Raw genomic sequence first — 21,178 nt, forward strand, 5'->3', positions numbered from 1 at the left:
TGGATCAGCTGAAATCATATTGCTGCCAGGCTTATGGCAAATCCAGCCGGTAGCTGTAAAGATATTAAAACTCACAGACATGAGCCTCGTGACGCCTGTCGGTTTAAATTTTCCATCCACATGTGCTGAACGTTTGCACTGAACTGTTTAGCAGTAAGATATTATTTGACATTTCAGTCAGATTTGGAGAACCGAAAGTTAGATTTATCACCATCAATAGTACTAGCAGGATTTAGGTGCTAGTGTGCTTGCAAAATGAGGAACATGTAGCCAGATCAACATACAGAATGTGACTCAAACTACGGCAGACGCACTGTCAGGGAGTCACAAATCAGCTTTGTTTAACATACCCCAAACCCCATATCTCCTCCGTCTCCTATGACGTGCAACTGTCACAGTCATTTTTTTAAACCATAAGATAGTCAGTTTAAACATTGAACATTTTTGCAAAGCATCGATCAAAAGGAAACAACTGGATATCTGATACATGTTGAGTCGGAACACTCAAACCGATGTAGGCGGCTTTGAATTCTTGTACTAAAGTTTTCATGAACCTGGTGTGCAGAATCTGTCAAATATTCAGGCTTCAATATCCATTAGAGACAGGCCGAGCCTCAGTGACACCCCCAGTGGAGAGAAGAAATCTAATCTGACCCCAAGTCAAACTCCCCCTGCAGATCCTTCTGCTGACGTGGAGGATGAAAGGAGGAACACAGTGTTTTTTCAGCTAAAAGTCAGTCACAGTGGGAGGGTTGCTGTGAGAAGGTCAGGCATTACACTCATATCATAGAGGGTCCTGCACAGTTTTTAATCTGTTTCTAAAGCATTTGACTGTTTGTTTTTTTTTTGCATTTATACATGCACATGTCATTATAGTGTGTGTGGAAGTAGTAGTCGTGTCATATGACCCAGTGTAACGTATTAATGTCATTTAAAAAAATCAGATAAATGCAAACCAGTGACTAAATTGATTCCTGGTGGACACAACATCTGTTTCTCGCTCTCAAAAACAAACAAACAAAAAAACTTAATTATTTTCTGGATTTCTTAATGCCAGGCCTCCTCACAAACCTGCCTGTGTCCCACACAGGAGCCAGTTCACGTGTTGAAGACGAGAAATGCAACACATGGCAGTCAGATGTTTTCCTCAGCAGATCAACGATCCCACGATTGTCAGCCGGCAAACCTGCTTGTTATTTCTCATGTACTTCGGTCTGCAAGCCGTGTAGCTCACGTCAACCTGTCATGTCAGTGGTGGGTGTATTTTAGATTACACTGTCACTCACAGCCGGTCACCTGACAGGGTTGTGTATCTGCATGGTGGTGCTGTGACCACTGAGCTGGAACCTCAAACTGCCTGCCTGTATGCATGCACACACACACACACACATGCTTGTTTGTTCTTGCAGGTTATCGCTCGCTCATGCTTAACTAGATTCAGTTACATGCGTCCACCGAGTGAAGCCAACCATTTAAACACTGCTTATGCAATAACTCTCTGAGATGTTGCATCAGTGCACACAAACACAGAGAAATGCCCAAGACGGAGTTATGCTACCTGAGTACTCAGCACTCAGAGCACAAAAATAACATTCTGCTACTGTCAGTGGAAGCACCCCGAAATCTAAGCATGCATTTGCTTACGTGCACACATGCACTATGCACATATGCATGCATATGCATGTCACTGTGGGAGCTACGTTGCAAGTATGAGGGCCCCCCCGCCCACCCTCCTTTCCCTCAAGCCTACCAGATCCAAGCCGAGCAGATAAAAGCCAGGCGCAGCGGTTGTTTCCATATCAGAGGAGCAGCTCTGCTGTGTGGACTAATCTCTTTCATGCACACTGTCAAGTGCAGAAGCACGCGTGCACGCGCACACACACACACACACACACCCACATGAAAGACACGAGGGCCGGCCGGCAGCGTGCTTGCACAAACAAAAATGTGCATAATGCTTGTACATCTTAATGCCCTCTCAACGACACAAATACGAGAGCTTCCATATCTTTGGTTCACATGCTGAATCTGAACCTTCCTTCGGCTTCTCACTTGAACCGACACGCACATTTCCCAGATCAGTCATTTTCGGCATAAAACCCTCAGCCCGCTCCTATAGCGCCGCTGTAACATCCTGCAGATTATCCTTCTCCTGGCTCGCATTCAGCCAGCGATGCAGACACGCAGCGGTACACACATCATAGACATGAATGTAACAAGCACACACACTTGCATCACAAGCACCAATATCCAAATAGCGTCTTGCACCATCTCACCACATACACACACACACACACTAAGTGAATCATTTCAGCACCGGCATATTTCTCCCCGTCTATTAATATCCTGCCTGCTCTATGACACATTGCACAGTCTTGCTGTAGCCGTGACTGTTATGGCTGAGTGAGGTTTTTCTTCCTTACCACAGGCTCCTTCAATAAGTCGCCTGGGTCTGTCAACAGTTTTGTGTTGAGTCAAAGATGAGGCACACACACACACAGACACACACACACACGGCCACCCGGCTCCCGGCGTGCTGTCATCTTTGACTCTGTGGCAGGTGATGACACAGGAGTTTTCCTTTTGTTGATGAAGCTGTTTGCACGTTTTGTCCCACACAATTAAACAATGACCTCACCCAGTCAGCAGGGGGCGTCATTGCCCAAACTCTGCAGCCGAGTTCAATCTGAGCGTTTGTTTTTTTTTTTTCTATAAATACAACTAAAGTTGTATTTATTACTCTTTGTTGCTGATATGATAATAATTTGATTTATACGTGATTTTTATTGTATATTTATGTACACTTGTAAGTGTCTTTAGCATTTTACCGCTCTATTTTGGTCACATTTGTCATTAAAAAGGCCCCATAATACACATATATGGTAAGTAGGCTTTGGTGGTGATATATTAAAATGAATAGATGGATATTTTCTCCAATATACCCTCCATCTCTAAGACCACTTTGCTTTAGTAACACCATATTTAATCCCTTTTCCAAATACAACAAAGCACTAGTTGTAGCAGGAAGCTAACATGAAGTGTTTCTTTTTGAAGATTGTAAACAGAGGGCTTAGTGTACCGAGTGAGTCTGTGATGAAGATAAAAACCTGGAATGGATAGAAGATGTGGAACGTCAAGGTTGATCCCAGTCAACCCATGGAGAGAACTAATTTCAGACACTTTTATAAGTGAACTCATTCTTTCAGCAGCTCACTGCCCAAAGCTCCAAACCGTACTTGAGGGACTGCGAATTGACAGCTTTGCCTTCCGGCTCAGCTCTGCTTCCACCACAGTGGTCTCATACAAAGCCTGCATTAACTGCTGACGCTTCACCAATCCCCCCCTGTCTGTCTAATGCTCTTATTTTACCATCAGTCATAAACACGGCCGTGATATACGTTATCTGGCTGCAACGATCGATTGTAAAATCAGCGAGCCAGGCTTGAAAGTATTGTCTTGAATCAGTGGCATGTCATCAATCTGCAGATGCGGTAATGCAAAGCAGTGATGCAAACTCTGGGATTCAACTTCTCCTCATTATTCTGGCTGAATGAACAGTTGTGATGGAATGACTCAAAATATGGACGTACTTAGTTCAGGCTAATGGCTGAAACATGGAATAAGCATAGCTTTTTATTTGTTGCTATAAGAATTGTGCATGACTGAGTCCATAAATTTTGCTGCCTGAAACAAAGGCCGGTCAATTTGTCCGTGGCAAATGTTAAGTCACTGTGTTGAACTGCTTCAATAACTCCTAGTTTCAGCTGTTGTCAGGGAAATCACAATTGGCTGCAACCCCCCCCCAAAAAAAAAAAACAAAACAAACAAAAACAAAACAACAACAACATGTTGATCATGTGACTTGTTTAAACTTCTCTTCGGTCCAAATACAGAAACTTGGGAGATTTATCTCTGGTCCCCTATTCCCTCTCATCCCTTAATGTAGAATGCTCTTTTGACCCCTCTTCTTCCTCTGCTATTTCTATTGTTCTTCTTTCCAGCAGTTAAGAAAGAGGAAGGATGAGTTTAGGTGGCTGGTTTTAGGGTTTGCATGCAAAGATGAGTCAGTGTGCCTTATACAGACAGGTCTGTTGGTCTGTGTCTTGGGTACATAGTCCATCACCAAGTGTCTGATAGTTATTTATACGACCATCTGCCTCAGAGGTTGCACACTGTATTTTCATGTTCATTTTAAACTTCACTTTATTACAGCTTGCAAATAAAAAAAGGAAATGAGAATAAATGACAGAGCTCTGTATCTTATCTCAGTGGGTGGTCTGAACACCTCGCTCAGGATGTTGTCACCAACCTGGGAGTATTATCAGCGCCCTTTGTAAGATCACAAAACACCAATTAGAGACGGCATGTTGTGGTGCACTCTTCCTTAAAAGTGGAGGCAGCAGCAGTTGTAGATGCCAGAGGATTTTGGCTTTGGCAGTAATATTATAGTTCACCTATTATGGAAACGTTATTATGATTATGAGATAGTTTAGAACAACACAAATCTATGGCTCTAACTTTTTAAACAAAAGTTATAAATGTATTGCCAACCACATAAATCAACTTTTCCCGCCCAACTCTGTTCCTAGACCTGTCAAGGTTAGGTGGGTTCACTCCTCCTCCACCCCGAGGTTTGCAGGGTCTCATTAAGTAACATACTCCAGCTCTGTCCAAAAATAGCTCCATATAATGGCTGCAGACAGGAAAGCTGTTTGCTGTGCTGCTTCCCGATCGGACGCCCCGCTGATATTGAACTGATCTGCGAGCTCCGTCCACCCCCCCCAATCCTCCGCCCATCCCCCTACTTATATGCAGAGGAAGCCGTGTTGGCTCGGACACACACAGGGCCATTGTAGAGCCTCAGCTTCGGAAGGTCCTCCAGGAAAAAGCCTCGGTCGGTCGGTCCGGTAGCTCCGCCCCCAACATCCTCCTCGGCGGAGCCTGCAGCCAACCAGCCGACAAAGTTGAAGGAACTACTTCAAACTCCTCAACACCAAAACACACGCACGCGCACACGCACGCACGGGGGCGCGCGCACACACACACCCGCCGAGATAACGCGCTTCACTCCCCGATTTGTCATCTGCGAAGAGCTCCAATAATTATGTATGAGGCCGGCGCTCACTTCCGCCGCGGAGGATTCTGATTAGACTGCTTTTGCTGGTCTGAACGAACCGGGCCGAGCCGATCCGATCCTATCCGATCCGATGGAGGCTCTTGCGACCGCCGGCTGATGAGGCGGGCGGACCGGACCTCGAACCCGCTGATTTCCCTACTTCCTATTCCAGCCCCGGGACGATGTGGAAAGAGGAATATGATGTTCACTTCGACTTTCTGCTGCAAATCCTGTAAGTGCTGTAACTGACTGACTGACTGACTCCTCCGCACCGGGGATTGTTAAAGTTTGAGCCGCAGCAGCAGCCAAATGGGAGTAACAGTGATGTTTTGCTGCGTGGCAAAGTGGAAATACTGAGCCGCAACGTTACATTAAACCGAATTTTGCGGTGGGTTGCCGCTTCTGTCATATATCTGCAAATATATGTTTCGCTTAGACAGCAGAATTGAGACACGAAACTCCGGAAGGTGTCGTTGTGTTTGCTTGCTTTCCGAGTGCCTGCTAATTGCAGCAGTGGATTTAGACTTTGGGGATGATTTGTTTCTGCTTTAAAGTATCAATCACAATTCAAGGAGAGCTTTCTCACAGCATTATTCACACTGTCATGCATGACATTTTGTCTATTTGAAGGACTTCTCTCTCTCGTTTTTGGATTTTGTTTTCATGACTGATTCCTATGAGCCTGTCGTTTTGATTCTGCCCCCTCACCAAACTGTGGCCTCAGCTGGCGGCCAGACACACAGAAACACACACACACACACACACACACACACACACACACACACACACACACACACACACACACACACACACAGTGCTTCATGCACGTGATGGGAACATATGTTGCAACTTTTGTGGCATTTCTTTGTTTGCTGTGTCTCCTACCTGCCTGCCTGCCTGCATTGCTAAACCAGCACAGTCTAGTAGTCTGACAAATGCAGTGTGCTTCTCTCAGTATGTGTCCCTCAGTCGCACTATGATCAGAATTTGTGGAAAATCAGCTTAAAATAGGGGATTTTGTAATCAAGTTTAATCCTGTAATGGTGGTTTATGTTAAAGGAAGATGCCGCTGACACACACACACACACACACACACACACACACAAATGCACACACTTGGCTGGGAGACACACCTGGTGGGTGTGGGCACGGCCGCAGCAGATTACCGAGCGTGAGTCAGTTGCGTGCACCATCATGCTCCATCTCTTGACACATTCGCTCACACGCACCTCGCGCACCCGCCGTGTGTGTGTGTGTGTGTGTGTGTGTGTGTGTGTGTGTGTGTGTGTGTGTGTGTGTGTGTGTGTGTGTGTGTGTGTGTGTGTGTGTGTGTGTGAGCGCCGGGGAATGTGGTGGAATACGTGACCTGGGGATACGATGTGGAGCTGCTCGCCTGGAGTGACAAATAGGTTTTCAGCGGGACAACTTGGCCCTCAGAAAATTGGCCCGAGCTCCATATCTGACAGTTTATATTGTGCTCCTCTCACTGCGACTCTTGTGTTTGTGTGCGTTGGCTACTTGTGTCAGTGCCTGGCATCGTGCAAATGCCCCCCGCCCCTCCAACTCGCCACCCCCACTCGCCCCTCTGACAGATATGAGCTTTGAATGATTTATGAGGTCTCTCCGCGGCCCGTGGATTAATACTGTCAGACGAGCGAAAGCAATTTCATCATGGAGACGGAGCATAACCGTATTCTGATGCTTCACTACAGATTCATTTCATTTTGAGTGAATTGGCCCCCTGAGTGTATTTATATTTGCGTTGACAATTTAAACAATATTTCTATATTCCCCTATTTGTCTGTTGTTGTTGTTTTGTCCTTTTTTTTCTTTTCAACAATTAGTTGTGTGAGTCATTGGGTTAGTTAGGGAGAAGGGTTTAAAAAACCCTGAGTAAGGACGTGTAGTTGATTGAGACGACAGACTCTCGCTCTGAATCAGACGTCTCCTCCCTGCTGGGTTTGTCCAGAATGTCTCCAGAGGGCGGCTTTACGAAATCCAGATGCAGAGATCCTCCAAAAACCACCTCCGCCGACTCTTTGGCCACATGAAAGCCTGGTGGTTTTTACTCCAGCCGGATGTACACAATCCCCACCCTGCCCCCAAGGACGGGCCCAGACATCCGACTCACCCAAACTCTGTCTATCTGCAATCTTGCCCCTTGTGTACCATCACGATAAGCTTGTGGAGTTTGCATGACCCCGCCTTCTAATCTTGGGGGGGCTGTGTGTCCCCCGATGACTCCTGGGAAGGGTGGCGGTGGCGGTCAGACGCCGGCTGGGGTTTCCAGTGCATCACGTCAGGGGAGCAGATTGTAGGCGGCTTCAAGAGTCGTATGAATCAACCGTGACGGGACCCGCTTAACCTTGCCTGGGGCGATGAAGTCGGGACCTTTTGTAGATTCCCACTGTATGGAAATGCCTAGTAAACAGTTTAGCATGTTTAATGCTGGGAACCGGCTCCAGCTCAGTGGACACTGCCTCTCTTTGTCATTGCCGTTTGTGTCGCTTGTGTTTTTCTGTTTGCCCGCGTGGGCCACATGATGTACACACGCCGTGATGGACAATGGCATTAGCACCACTTTTTTTTATTATTATTCCTGGACACTGAGCTTCCGCTGTATTCATGGTAACCGCTCGAATATGTCCCCTCCTGCTGCAGTGCGTAGCGTATTAAATTTGTGCCGGTAATGCAATTGGGCTGATCAGATTATGCAAAAAAAAAAAAAAAAAAAGCGCATCTGAATCATCTAGCAAGAGTGCTTATGGTGCCATGCAGATGCACATACACAGGAAATGAGTCAATGCCGTATAGAGTGCTCGATGCGACATCTTTAAGGAATGAATACAGATGGCACATTACCTTGGTGGTTGAATTCAGCAACTGTTTTCTTTTCACAAGAGATATTAAAAAAAATGTACCTGCTTTGCCTGGATTTGCTCTCTCGTTCACGGCCGTGAGGTAGAAACACTCACAGGTTCTCTTTAGCAGTTCAATGAAACTAGACTCGTTGTTTAGTGTTCCATTAAAAGGCTGATTAACTTCCACTGATGGACTCCACCGTGAAGGGGAGCGCTGTGTGCGGAGTGGTGGACAAGCTCAGTGTTTTGATCTCCGTCAGGAGTGATGAATAAATAAGGCACGGATTAATACGCTATTGATTCTTTGAGCAACACACTTTACAGGAAGTAAGGCACTGGCCTGATTAGGCACTTCATCAAAACGATGTCGCTCAGCAAGACTCTGCTTGGGCCGATGGCCTAATTCTATTTAAATGAAATGCTGCGTTTCCAGTTATTCTTTGGATGTTAAATCAGGTGTAATTGTCACAGTAGCAAACGTTGCTGTTGCTTTAATTTTTCGTCTCTAGCTTAAATCTTCAAGTTTTTGTTCATTTTTTTCTTTTTTGTGCCCAAAAGGTAATACATATTTGCTGTGCATACAGGGCCATTGGTGTTGCAGAATAAACATGGAGTATCACAGTAATACAAATAAACCCAAGATGAAGGTGCAATATGTAGACTGGCTATTCTGACCTCGTGCTGCTTTTATCAGATACTTTAATGGAGAGCCGCAGGTACGAAGGCATTTCTGTTGCAACTCTTGTCCAAGTTCTCATACAAATCCAATGGAATGTCAGCCTGTGCAACTTCAGTGATGATAAACCTCACTAGTGCACGTCAGGTTGAATCAACCGGCACATGATACAGTGTCAGTCTGCGGTATCGACGTCGACATCAGCGTTTTGTCATTCATACATAGCTCTGCAATGGAAGCTCTGTTCTTCCTCTCAAGCGTCGACTGTTTGGCAGCTGATTTTATTTTTTTCTTAACCGTGACAAGTCCTCGGGGGTCTGATTCGGTGGAGTCAGGCTTCTGGAGGAAAGACACGCCAGATGATAACACAGAGGGAGGCATTCAGTGTCGAGGCGGAGTCCGATGATGAGTATAAAACGGATATTTAAAACGTTCACTTTGAGGATGGCTGTTTTTTCTCCTGGGCTCGCTATTGACATGCAGTCTGCTCACAATGTGGACCTTTTAAACACAACCCATCGCTCAGTTAACTTCCAGGCTCGCCTAAAATAGTGGAGTCGCATTTGGATTTTTTTTACATTTTAATATTAAAAGTGCTTTCATTCTAATTATGTCGAAAGGTTAATGGCGAGATTAGAGGGTGAGGGTTTGGCAGAAGATTGTGAAGCTTCTGCAGAATTAAAATGGGCTGTTAGATACACTGCATTAAAGCAAGACCTTAAGTGAAAGTGAAACTGGGTCACTGTCATATTAAAGCCTTTTAAACCTCATTTGACTTTTGTTTTGTTTTGTGTGTGTGTGTGTGTGTGTGTGTGTGTGTGTGCGCGCGTGTGCGTGAGAGAGTGTGAGTGAACATATGTCTCATATAATTGAGTTTCCTCTGTCTCATTTTAAGAGGGTGGGCATGCAACTGTGGACATGTGTTCCCTTCATTAACCTTTGTGCCTGCTCATGTGTGTGTGTCTCTCTCTCTCTCTCTTTCTCTCTCTCTCTCTCTCTCTCTCTCCCTCTCCCTCTCTCTCTTCCAGTGATGCCAACCTCACAGACGTGCTGTCTGACTCGGAAGACTGCGAGCTGGGCAGTCTGGAGCGTTTGGAGCGCGGCAGCACCGACACTCTGGCCAATGGCTGCCGAGCCGACAGCGAGGCCGCCAAGAGGCTGGCCAAGCGCCTGTATCACCTGGAGGGCTTCAAACGCTGCGACGTGGCCAGACACCTGGGCAAGAAGTGAGCACACAAACACAAACACACATGGCTGCACCTGTGCAGGTCAGCAGACTGCACTTTTAAATTAGAAACTAATTTCTTTAATATGCACATACAAAGATATATGTATATATTAGATATACATGTATGTATATGTGTGTTTGTTTGTATATATAGATTATCGATTAATTGTTGATTAAAAATATAATTGATTAAATTAAATTAAATTAAATTAAATTAGTCGCAATTAATTGAACATTTTTTCCACAAGCAGCTAATATCATTATTATAACATTGTAGTGGCAGGATAGAGCAATTCACCTTTAGATACTGTGATGGTCACAATATACCTAGAACAAGTTACTTTTGGAGAACTTTTAAAAACAAAAAGTTGAAATGTGACCCATTAGAAGCCGAACTTAAAGTCAGAGGATAAATGTTTAGGGTGTTTTTACTGTTCTCCAATGTAAAAATGGGTCACATTGGACCCTAAACATTATTTAAGGGTTAAATATTGTGTTTCTTGACATTTAGGAAAAATCGCCGCTCATCTAATTAATCGTTAATTGATCGATAAGGTCAATCAGCTAACGATTAATGAATGAATCGATAGTTTGCATCCCTGGTCAGTATAGTGTGTGTGTTTATGGTAGTTTGGACACACCTTCTCATGCATCTTTATAACTTTTTACACTGCAGATAGATACTGAAGACATCAAATATATGAGCAAGATATATGGAATTATGCAGCAAAGAAAAACACGTTCAATAACTCTAAATATGCTTTTTCTGAAAGGTGACTATTTAGAAAAATTTAAATATAAAATGTGTTTGAGTTATGATACACTTTTTTTTTGTTTCCTACATAATTCCATGTGTGTTCATACGTAGTTTAGATGCCTTCAGTGAGAAACTGCAATGTCAATAGTCATGAGAATGAAAGAAAAGACATTAAGTGTCCACACTTTTGACTGGTAGTGTATATACAGTGTATATGTATATATATATATATGCTGTATATGTATGTGTATATACTGTATATGGTAGTTAGCACATCAAGAAGGTCATGACCTTTCTGTGTGGAGTTGCAGGGGACCGTGGAGGTACGCTCCGGCTTCTCCGGCTTCTCCGGCTTCCTCCCTCAGTCCAAAAACGTGCATGTGAGGTGAACTTGGCTGCAGGAGTGAGCGTGAGAGGATGGATAAATGTCATTGCGCCTTTTTTTCCTTTCTAATGTGAAAATGTCATTTCTGTCTCCGCAGCAATGACTTCAGCCAGTTGGTGGCCTCGGAGTACCTCAGTTTCTTTGACCTCTCTGACCTGTCACTCGACCGAGCGCTGAGGTAACAAACCATCACAACTTGGAAAGTCTTCAGTGTTGTGCGTAACCACTCAAAAGGCATTTAGTTTGATTCCAATCAAGCTGTCGTGTGTGAGTGTAGTGATGCTGTCCCATCATCTTACTTATACTGGTTCAGCTAAGACACCGTGTTTTAAGTCACCTAGTCAACCTAAAATTGGGAAGATCACGGGTCAATGTTCTAGATTCCTTTGTGAGAAAACTGCACTCTAACAAATTACTTTGCAGTCTTAATGAAGTTCAGATGACTTGTAGTCTAGCAGTAATTCATCACATTGGAACAATATTAATGCATCTAAAAATGAACTGAAAAGAACTCTAAAGAGAATGTTTCTAATTCATATTGTCCTCGGAAACGCTGACGGAGCCAACTCAAAGACAAAGCATATAAACTGCTCACAGACATGTTTTACAATAAATCTGAAAGTTCTGCATACCAAAAGTGCATATTGAACAGTGGTTGACCCCCCTCAGTTTCAAATGCCGGACATTTACATTAGTTAAATAGATTATCCCAGTGGTTCTTTGAGCTGACTTTGTATCCACAGACAGTTATTGGTGGATTGGGATTGAATCAATTTTCACACCAACAGCATTTGGTGTACGTGCAGGCTCACAAAACCAGTCAGTTCCTGTCGGCATTTACAGACTGTAATGGGTTTGTTTTCAGTTCGAACGTGCGCTCAATTCATTCCTAAACTCAGAGACCAATGTTGTGACTCAGTCCTCTGTAAGTACTGTATAGCTTATTAATTACTGTAATTTCGTAGCACAGTTTCTCAGTTTAGAATCAATAACGTACATCTGTTCTATTCTCTCGTACGACACGCCGCTATAGATTGCATGACTTAGAATTAGAAACACGGTTTGACGGTGGCTGTTTTTGCTCCACAACCAAATGTATTCGTTTTTTCCAACCCAGCTGTTAACTGCAAGCCTCAAGACTCAAGAGTTGCTCTTTCATATTATTTATTTTTTCCTAAGTCGCATTACTGGCAGACATTTGACCTGCTGCCGACCTCTCGGATTTATTTGTGTGCAACAGGAGCTTCTTAAAGGCTTTTCCACTCATGGGAGAGACGCAGGAGAGAGAGAGGGTCCTTGTGCATTTTTCCAGACGCTTCTGCCAGTGCAACCCACAGACGCCCACCTTCGAAGGTTAGAGTTGCTGCTGCAAGCTTTGCTCTCTTTTCCACATGCAAGGCCCAGGCAACTGCTGTAGCTGGACTATAGGAAGCAATTTATTTCCATCCCCTTAAAATGATTGGATATTTTTTGCAATAGAACCACAAATACATAAATGCAGCAACAACATTCTGAAAAATGCCACAGTGGCTCATCAGTTTAGATCTCAGACTGATTTGCTTGTCGATGCACGATGGTGGAATTTGCAAGATTGCACTTTTGTGGACGTTGCCTGACCTTTCTCTGACCTTCACCTAATGTGTTGTCTGTGGCTGCAGATGGAGCCCACACATTGACTTGTGCCCTCATGCTGCTCAACACAGACCTGCACGGACATGTGAGTTACTGGAGGTCTTTATCTTTCTCTGTCTCCCGCAGGTCTGGCCGCGCCTGCCATCTACCTGTAGCCATCAGTCCTTTTGAACCGTGGCATGTCTCAGGCTGTTCTCACACACGCACGCACCCCCCCCCGGATGTGTTAAATGACGCGTTGTTTGGGTTTTTCTTCAACATTCACACACACACTTTTGTTTTCACCCCAGTCCAAATGTTGCAGCACTGGCCGAGCGTCACGTCTCCATGACGACCAGCCAGAAAAGACCTGGTGCGTCATGTTTACACAACTCCCCCATTGCAAAAACAAAAAAAGCAAAGTCTGATGTAACGCTAAACTCGGCAACAATTGAGACGTAACTACGCAGTACGCGGGTCATGTGTGCTGCATTCCATTCCAAAAAACTAGCCTGTGTGAAAACAGCCAAAACCCAGTTTGCTATTCTCTCTCAGTCCGCGTCGTCTTTGTTCCCCCTCGCTCCGTCTCGCCTCGACTCGCGTCTCTCCGGCCTACTTTCTGACCTGCTTCTGTGCCTCTGCTCTCCCCGAGTAGTCTCAGCTGGTTGGAACAGGAGCGCCTTGGCCCCGGCCAACATAACCTCATCACTATCATAGGTCGTGTTCCTGTGCTTCTCCCCAGCCTCGACTGCACTCGGCCTCTATTCACAAGTTTAATGAATATCCCACCTCTAACTAATGGCCGTTTCTCTCTCTTTCAATTTCCTTTTCTTCCCTGTCAAATCCCTCCCCTGCTAACCAATTCTGGCCCCCTGATGTCTTTATCTTACCCTGCAGGTGGTAAGTATTATTGTAGTTCTAACGCTGTCCTCATCAATCCCTGTGCCACCCCCTCTAATTTATTTCTCTTTAATTTCTATTGGGAAAAATGTCTAAAAATAGATGTTTTAAGGCAATATTTGGACATTAAACTTTAATGACCTATAATACAATTAAAAGACCTTTATTGTAATTCAAATGGTGTTGGCCTTCATAAACGGACTTGCTCTTTATTTTGTAGTTTCACCCCAACTTTTTCAATAATCAATAAAACCAATCATGGCGATATGTGCATGAAAACCCAAGGTATCTTTTCAAAAATATGTGGTAACACACATTCAGTAGATTGCATAACTATTTCGTTTTTCCCTGCTCTTTCTCTTTCGAACCCTTTGAGAGAATTTAAATTAACCACAAACTAAAGAGTATTTAAATGACTCCCTCTGCTGTTCAAAGACAGGGTGTACCGAGAGAAGAACACTTACATAAACAGATTATTCTCTTTTCAACCTCTCATGTTGCATCTTAATTAAAAAGGGAAACAAAAGCAAAGAATGAAATGGGCTCCATGAGTGGTGAAGACCGAGGGCCTCCTTTATTACCACGCGGTATAGCTACGTTACAATGCCATCTAGTGTACAGTTGGAAGATTGCACTCACAATTTTTCCAAGTCATGAGCTGACTTGAGATTGAAACCTTTCTGCGCCGCAGAATTGTTGGAAAGACATGAGGGTATCAACTGAAAATTTCAATGGCAGAACTGAATTGTGTCGTTTTTGTGTTGCTCTTGTCAGAACATTGGGAAGAAGATGTCTTGTCAACAGTTTATCAGTAATCTAGATGGTCTCAACAATGGCAAGGATTTCCCTAAAGACCTTCTAAAGGTAACGTCTCCTTCTTTCAGATTCACATGCTTTAACTGTAATCCTCTAGCAGTGGAGGAAGCAAAAATTAAAACCTGCCTATTTAGAATTTGTCCCACTCCTTTTTTTTCTCTCACAGGTCTTGTATAACTCAATCAAGAATGAGAAGCTCGAGTGGGCTGTGTGAGTATTTGTTTCTGTTTTCCGTCTAGCAGCACCTACTTGAATTCAGGTGTTTGCAGGTTGAACGGTAAGAATGTCTGTGTGTGTGTGTGTGTGTGTGTGTGTGTGTGTGTGTGTGCTTGTGTCCAGTGAGGAGGAAGAGCTGAGGAAGAGTCTGTCGGAGCTGGTGGAGGAGCAGTGCGAAGGCGGGAGCAAACGCGTGGCGAGGGTGACGGACGGAAACAACCCCTTCATCGCCATCCCCATCCTCCTCAACGCCGTCACGTACAAACACGGCGTGCTGACCCGGAAAAGCCACGCGGACATGGACGGCAAGCGCAGTGAGTGTAGTTTTTATACCGACAGACACGCAGGGCCGACTGGCTGGCTAGCTGGCTGACTGACTGACTGCTTGGACACTCTGCCATCCCGACACGAGTCGCATTTTAATGCGAACACGTCGGTAAATCTTGTTCTCTCTTCCAGCGCCGAGGGGTCGCCGGGGTTGGAAGAAGTTTTATGCCGTCCTGAAGGGGATGATCTTGTATCTCCAGAAGGTACCACATCCCTCGTCCTCTGCTCTGTTACCATAGAAACACTCTCTTCCACCGCTGCTGTCACTGTGCGAGTGTGTGTGTGTGTCTGTGTCTGTCTGTGTGTGCGTTAGTGCGCTTTAGAAGGATTGGGATCATTAAAGCCTCTCCCCCGTATGAACTCCAGACAATGCAGTGAGAATCACCTTTTGAGTGCTTTTGAGATTTTTCACAGCAAGCCAAGCAGCAGCCAAGTCTGTGTGTCTGCGTGCGACGTTCGCACACGGCATTTTAGACGTCCTCCGGGTGATTTGGACAGGCGGTGGCGCCGTCCTGACTTGGAGGATACTCACTCCTACATTGTCAGTTTGTGATGTCTGCTCCACTTATGTTTTTTGCAATTTCAGAAGAGTGAGATGAGGAGTGTATAGTGAAGCGAAAAACAGTGAAATCTAGCCCTACGACACTATGGGGTGATTTGACAATTTTTCAAAGAGGATTTACTGGAAACATGGGTGGAATGCATTCATCTGTACTTTACACACACACACACACACACACATACACACACGCACACACACACACACACATATATATATATATGTATGTGTGTGTGTGTGTGTGTGTGTGGATGGTTGCTTGCGGTTCAGAAGCTCTGCAGCAAGGAGGCTTCATCCTAATTTCAATATTAAATTGTATTTAGTTTATTTAAATATAATCGATGGTGCTGTTAGACTTCTGACACTGAGTGACATCATTTTTGTATTCATTCTGAAAGTGCATAATGCAAAACAACACCAACAAAACGATTAGGCTGAAGTCAGATGAAGCCATCAAACAGTGCATTTTCACCAGCATCCAAACCTTAACCCAGGTGTAGAAAGACCACATGAAGATTTCATGGAAAACATAGCAGGAAAACATTCCGCACATGGCTAAACCAGTTTAAATGCTGTCTTGAGAATGTACGTCTTGGTTTAACCACGCATCGTGAGTGTGTAGATCAACAGCTGATTACAGCCCAGCAAGGCCATGCAGCTGACCTGGAGTCTGCACTGAAGGCACTTAAGAAAGACAAAAGGAGCTGACTGGGTTCATACATCCTCTTCCTGCGTGCACACACAGTCACTGTGCATGTGTATATGTGGCTTAAGAAAGAAAACAAGTGTGTTTACTCTGTTGTGTGTGCGTGTGTCTCCCTCTGCTGGTAGGAAACCTGATATGAAATTTGTCGGTGAAATGATTCACGCTCCCCCCCCCCCCCTCCCCCTTTCCAGGATGAGTACAAGCCCGATGCAGACATTTCTGAGGTGGACCTGAAGAACGCAGTGCGGATCCACCACGCTCTGGCCACCCGAGCCACAGACTACAGCAAGCGGCCCAACGTGCTGAAGCTGAAAACCTCAGACTGGAGGGTGTTTCTGCTGCAGGCGCCGTAAGCACAACTTTTCAGATCCCAGCATGTTAAAACTTGGCTTTTTTTTTTTTTTTTATAAACAAAAGAGTAGCAATACATTGCAGTGAGAGTGAAACTGTTTGTAGATTGAACTCTGGTTCTTATTAAAAGAACATTCTTTGTCTCCCATCGCAAATTGCATTTTTGTTAACATGTTACCTTTGTTGGAAGCAAATGGCTCATTAGATCCTCACAGAAGTATGTCAACAGACCTGAACCCAAAGTATTTATGTTTCCACCCCGTCAAACTAATCTTGTGTCAACAGGATGAAGCTCTCCTCGTGTTTCCATGAAATGTCCATCTCATGAACAGAGACTTGCAAAAAAATTTATTTAACCCCTTTTTTTGTGTTACACTACTTTCTTAGATTTATTCATTCTGCTGCAAGTAAGTAAGCAGCAACCAAAATCACAGCCTGAAAATCAATTTTTTTTAGCTAAAAAAAAATTGATAAAAGGGTCAAAATACCAAATTACGCTCACAATTTGATGAAATGATAATTGTAATGCTTTGTAATTGATATTCATCATAATCACCTAAGTGTTTACTGGCCCTCCTCTGGCCCTCTACAGGAGTGAAGAGGAGATGATGTCCTGGATCTTTCGGATAAACCTGGTGGCGGCACTGTTCTCTGCTCCAGCCTTCCCTGCTGCCATCGGCTCCATGAAGAAATTCTGTCGACCCATCCTGCCGTCCTCATCCACTCGACTCAAGCAGGTACACACACACACGCACATGCATGCGTGCGTTTTTCTGGCTTACTTCGAATTGGGGCACTGAAGCAGCAGCACACACGACCTACCTCGGTGCAAAAAAAACTATCTTCATGCAGTTTAGCTTTTTTACATATTCTATTTGTGGCCACTTGGAGCTGATTGGCTGTGTAAATTTTGGGGGGGTGGGGTCTTCCCTTTTTTTCTCCCTCTCTCTGTGCTCGGTTCAGCAAGAGCAGCTGCTGAGTCACGAGAACAAGCTGAAGCAGATGAGCCTGGAGTTGGAGGAGCACCGGAAAAACTCGCCCTCAGACGACCCCAAGAGTCGCGAATGGGAGGAGTTCCGACTCAAAGAGCACTACCTCACATATGAGGTGCTGATTTTTTTAAATTCCCTTTTTAGAGAGAAATATGTCGTAATTTTTTTGTCTCAAATTTATACAGCATAATGTCACAATATTTAATATGTATAGAATTTCAATTGCAGAAAGAAAATAGACATAACATCCATATGTCCGTTTGATTTAGCTGTGTATAATTGCAAATTGATATAAATGTTTTGATTTCATTGACTTAAAAAAGCCACTCAACTTTGAGAGCGGCTTCATTTTTCAAGCAGACTGCCAAATCATGTCAGCGCATTGCTACTGAAGCCAAGAAATATGGATTTTTCAGCCTGAATACAAAAAGACGCATTAACAAATTATCCAAAAATGAGGATGCATTTGCAGTGATGTCTCCCAACATGTAGTTTTTACAGGGCAGGCAGTTTTACCTCACCAAGCTAACCCAGTGATAATTGTACTGCATTCATTTGTTGCTCCATGTCTTTTTTGACATCAGATGGTTCTCAGGTGTGCACGCTGTGCTTTGAAATGTCATCTAAATTTGCACATCGGTTCTTTTCCCGCCTCCCTGCTCTGTTCTGAGCAGAAGACCAGGTATGAGACCTACATCAACCTCCTTCAGGCCAAAATCCGTGCCGAGACGGACGACCTGGAGAAGATCGAAGCCAGCGTACTGGGAGGTCTCATCATGGAGGGCCGCGAGTGCCTCCTCCGCAAGACGCAGTCGTCCCCGTCCATCAGTCAGGCCCACAGCGGGCTCAACGGGAGGACCACTGCACAGAGGAGCTGAGGGGACATCGGAGGACCAGAGACCACAACCCCCTTCCCCCGAACAGCCCCCCCATGCCAAACTAGCTCTATCTGCCAACTTCTCCGTTGTTTTGTATAATTCTTGATTGTTTGGGCACATCCGTCCCCTCCTGATTCCTCATGATCACTCTCAGAATCGATCAAACCCGGTGATGCGCTTCTGTCCTCCTCAGGCAATATATGTGATGAAGACCTGCCTCTGTCCCCAAAAGTGGCCCCTGTAAATCTCTTGAACCTTCATGATTGCACATTCAAATGATCATAGCTACGATCACTATTTATGACATCTGTCAGTATTATGTTAAACTTTAGATGAAATGTGTTTTTTGGTTGCAAGCAGGACTTTTTGATGTTTTACTCAGAACAAAGAGTGGAGACGCATAAAAACCTGTCCTGTCCTGTTCTTGCAACCCAGGAACCAGAGATGCAGGTGGACACGGTACTATTGTAGCACTTTTTTTTCTCGTTTCTTTTTTTCTGTTTACACACCCGACTATTCAAAGTTGTGTGTATGGACCTATATTATGGGCTGTGTGAAAGGAAGAACATATCTGCCAGAGGTTCAAATACTCTTAAGGAACTTCTCTGAAGGATCGAATCCCCATCGTGTATAGCATATTTATTTATTTATTGACTTGAGCAAACCTTTATTCATACCAGGAAGGGTTGACACTAAGCGTCTTGCTCCTGTTCTTCAATTTTACTCTTGACATTCACACAGCTGGTTGCAGTCGCAGGTGCACGAAGCTGTCTAGTAGAATGCCGAAGGGTTTAATTAATTCCTGAGCTGTTCTGTTGGAGGACCCAGCGGTTGAGTGCCTTAATGAGGGGCACCTTTACACTATTTGATGAGGGGTTGTTGGTAAATTGCTTTTCGAGGATGCCAAGGGTGTCTTGGGTGTCAGGGTGCAGGGTAGGGGGGTTCTGCTAGCCTCAAAAGGACGTGGATCCCGTTGTTATATTTGTTTCACAAATCTGACTCGATCAAGATGATGGTAGCCTGTTACTTCCTGAAAAGCACTGTGCCATATCTAGTTAACGAGACTGTTGATGACACACAAGGGAATCGATATGAACCGTTTCAGTATACGATAGAAGTTTGCTAGAATGAAGAAAGTGGACGCACGTGTGTAGTCAATCCCGCTTGGATGACGCTGACAATGTCGGTGCCAGGGTGGAGTCAATGTAGCAGGGTAACGTTTTTATATGAAGAATCTATAAACCAGACTACAGCCTCCCGCTGTCCCAGTTGGTATTTTAAAGCTCTCAAAAAAGCAGCATTAGCACAAAGGCAGCCGTTACCATTATGATTGAAAATCTGATAACATGTTACATGAATTTGTTTGGGATCTACTTAAGTTGGTGTGCTCTGTCGACCGCCTGATCTGCACCTAACGAGGTTCTGGGAAAAACTAAAGACCAACTGATTGGGGGGGAGTGTTAGCAGGACGGCTCCAGCTTAATGTGCTCTAGTTAGGAAGCTGTCAGAGAAGTGGAGTGGAGAGGCGAAACAGCAGCAAAACAACTTCACCAGCAGCATAGCCATCAAAACACCCTCCACTTGGGTGAGGAGATGGTGGGCGGGGCCAGTTCAGTTACAGACTCATTTTCTAAGAAGAGACTGGTTTGTTTTCTTAGTAAGGCTGTGTCTCTAGCCAAGAACGGGCCAAACAATCACTGGGCACACAGCAGATGAAATGGACATGCTTGTTTCTCATTAAATGGCAAATGTGGGGAAGTGTGAATGTGCTGGGAGGGGGTGGCGCTATCGCTGTTTTGTGAGCACCTTAAATGATCCCGACCAAAAAACAAACAAAACAAACAAAACAAACAAAACAAACGAACAAGCATACACCTTTCTCTTTTCTATGTAATTTGCTTAAGACACAACTGTAGATGGGTGAACCCAGTGGCCTCGCCACCACTTTAGCCTGAGAGTGGCACAGGAGCAAGCTGACAACCAGAGCTGTGGATATCAACACAATGAACTTTTAGATCTCCCACTCTGGACAGCTATGGCTGCTGTTACATCTTCAGTGACTGTCGGGGTACGAGGTCTATCTGGGACTCTAATGGGAAACGCTGAATCACAGCTATACTCCTGGATCCTTGTACAGACCAAAATGCTGAAGAGGAAGTACCATTTTATAAAAGCTGTGTTGTTAGGAATAATACCTGCTTTCTTACAGGGAGACCTCCCCTTATAGTCACTTTGGTTGTTGTGCTAAACATTGTTTCCCAATGTTCTAGGGTAGGCCTGTGCTGTAATATAGGATTGTGACAGAAATAATATTTGTTAATTGTTATGTTTATTTAAAAAACAAACACCATTGGATATGTCTTTTTGTTTGTATATTGGAACTGTTTTCTGACAGGATACTCACACTATTTAAAGGACATATTTACTGAATATTTAGTCTGTGCTTCATAAAGTAAGCTTTTATACAAATGATTGTGGCTGTCTGTGATTTATTGACATGTTGCTATTGGATCAATCCTACACTGATAACTTTGTATTTAGTTTAAACACTAGCGGGGGTGGGGGTGTATTGTGAGCGAATGTTTTTTTTGGGGGGGATCTCAATTCGGGCTGCACAAGACATGCTATCACATGGGAGCATTAAATATAAAAGTTAAAACGCAAACGCGTGGTCGTCGTTACAAATGAGTACAAAAGGGGGTAAAATAAGTGCGATCAAAATACATATTATAATGGCAAGTGCAGTTTTTATATTTTAGAAATGAACGCTAAAAATCCGCTCAGATCAGTATTATTTTA

At 44.3% G+C, this 21,178-nt stretch overlaps 1 protein-coding gene across 2 annotated transcripts in view; it reads left to right on the forward strand.

The window, feature by feature from the left end:
- The window catches only part of psd2 (pleckstrin and Sec7 domain containing 2), a 34,039-nt gene extending 13,188 nt beyond the window's left edge, over window positions 1-20,851 (forward strand). The window contains exons 4-15 of one of the 2 annotated variants that reach the window (XM_076043342.1): window positions 9,682-9,879; window positions 11,121-11,201; window positions 12,264-12,376; window positions 12,682-12,742; window positions 14,308-14,398; window positions 14,517-14,560; window positions 14,690-14,880; window positions 15,026-15,096; window positions 16,350-16,507; window positions 17,102-17,246; window positions 17,473-17,616; window positions 18,176-20,851. In XM_076043342.1, coding sequence (XP_075899457.1) covers window positions 9,682-9,879; window positions 11,121-11,201; window positions 12,264-12,376; window positions 12,682-12,742; window positions 14,308-14,398; window positions 14,517-14,560; window positions 14,690-14,880; window positions 15,026-15,096; window positions 16,350-16,507; window positions 17,102-17,246; window positions 17,473-17,616; window positions 18,176-18,379 — 1,501 coding nt within the window. In that variant the 3' untranslated portion in view covers window positions 18,380-20,851. The remainder of the gene's footprint in view (window positions 1-9,681; window positions 9,880-11,120; window positions 11,202-12,263; window positions 12,377-12,681; window positions 12,743-14,307; window positions 14,399-14,516; window positions 14,561-14,689; window positions 14,881-15,025; window positions 15,097-16,349; window positions 16,508-17,101; window positions 17,247-17,472; window positions 17,617-18,175) is intronic. The other variant, XM_076043343.1, reaches the window with a different exon arrangement.
- The last annotated feature ends 327 nt before the right edge of the window (window positions 20,852-21,178 follow it).

The sequence above is a fragment of the Nelusetta ayraudi genome, unplaced genomic scaffold, assembly GCF_046127955.1.
Source record: "Nelusetta ayraudi isolate G7.1 ecotype Tasmania unplaced genomic scaffold, CSIRO-AGI_Nayr_v1 ptg000075l, whole genome shotgun sequence".
Lineage (NCBI taxonomy): Eukaryota > Metazoa > Chordata > Actinopteri > Tetraodontiformes > Monacanthidae > Nelusetta > Nelusetta ayraudi.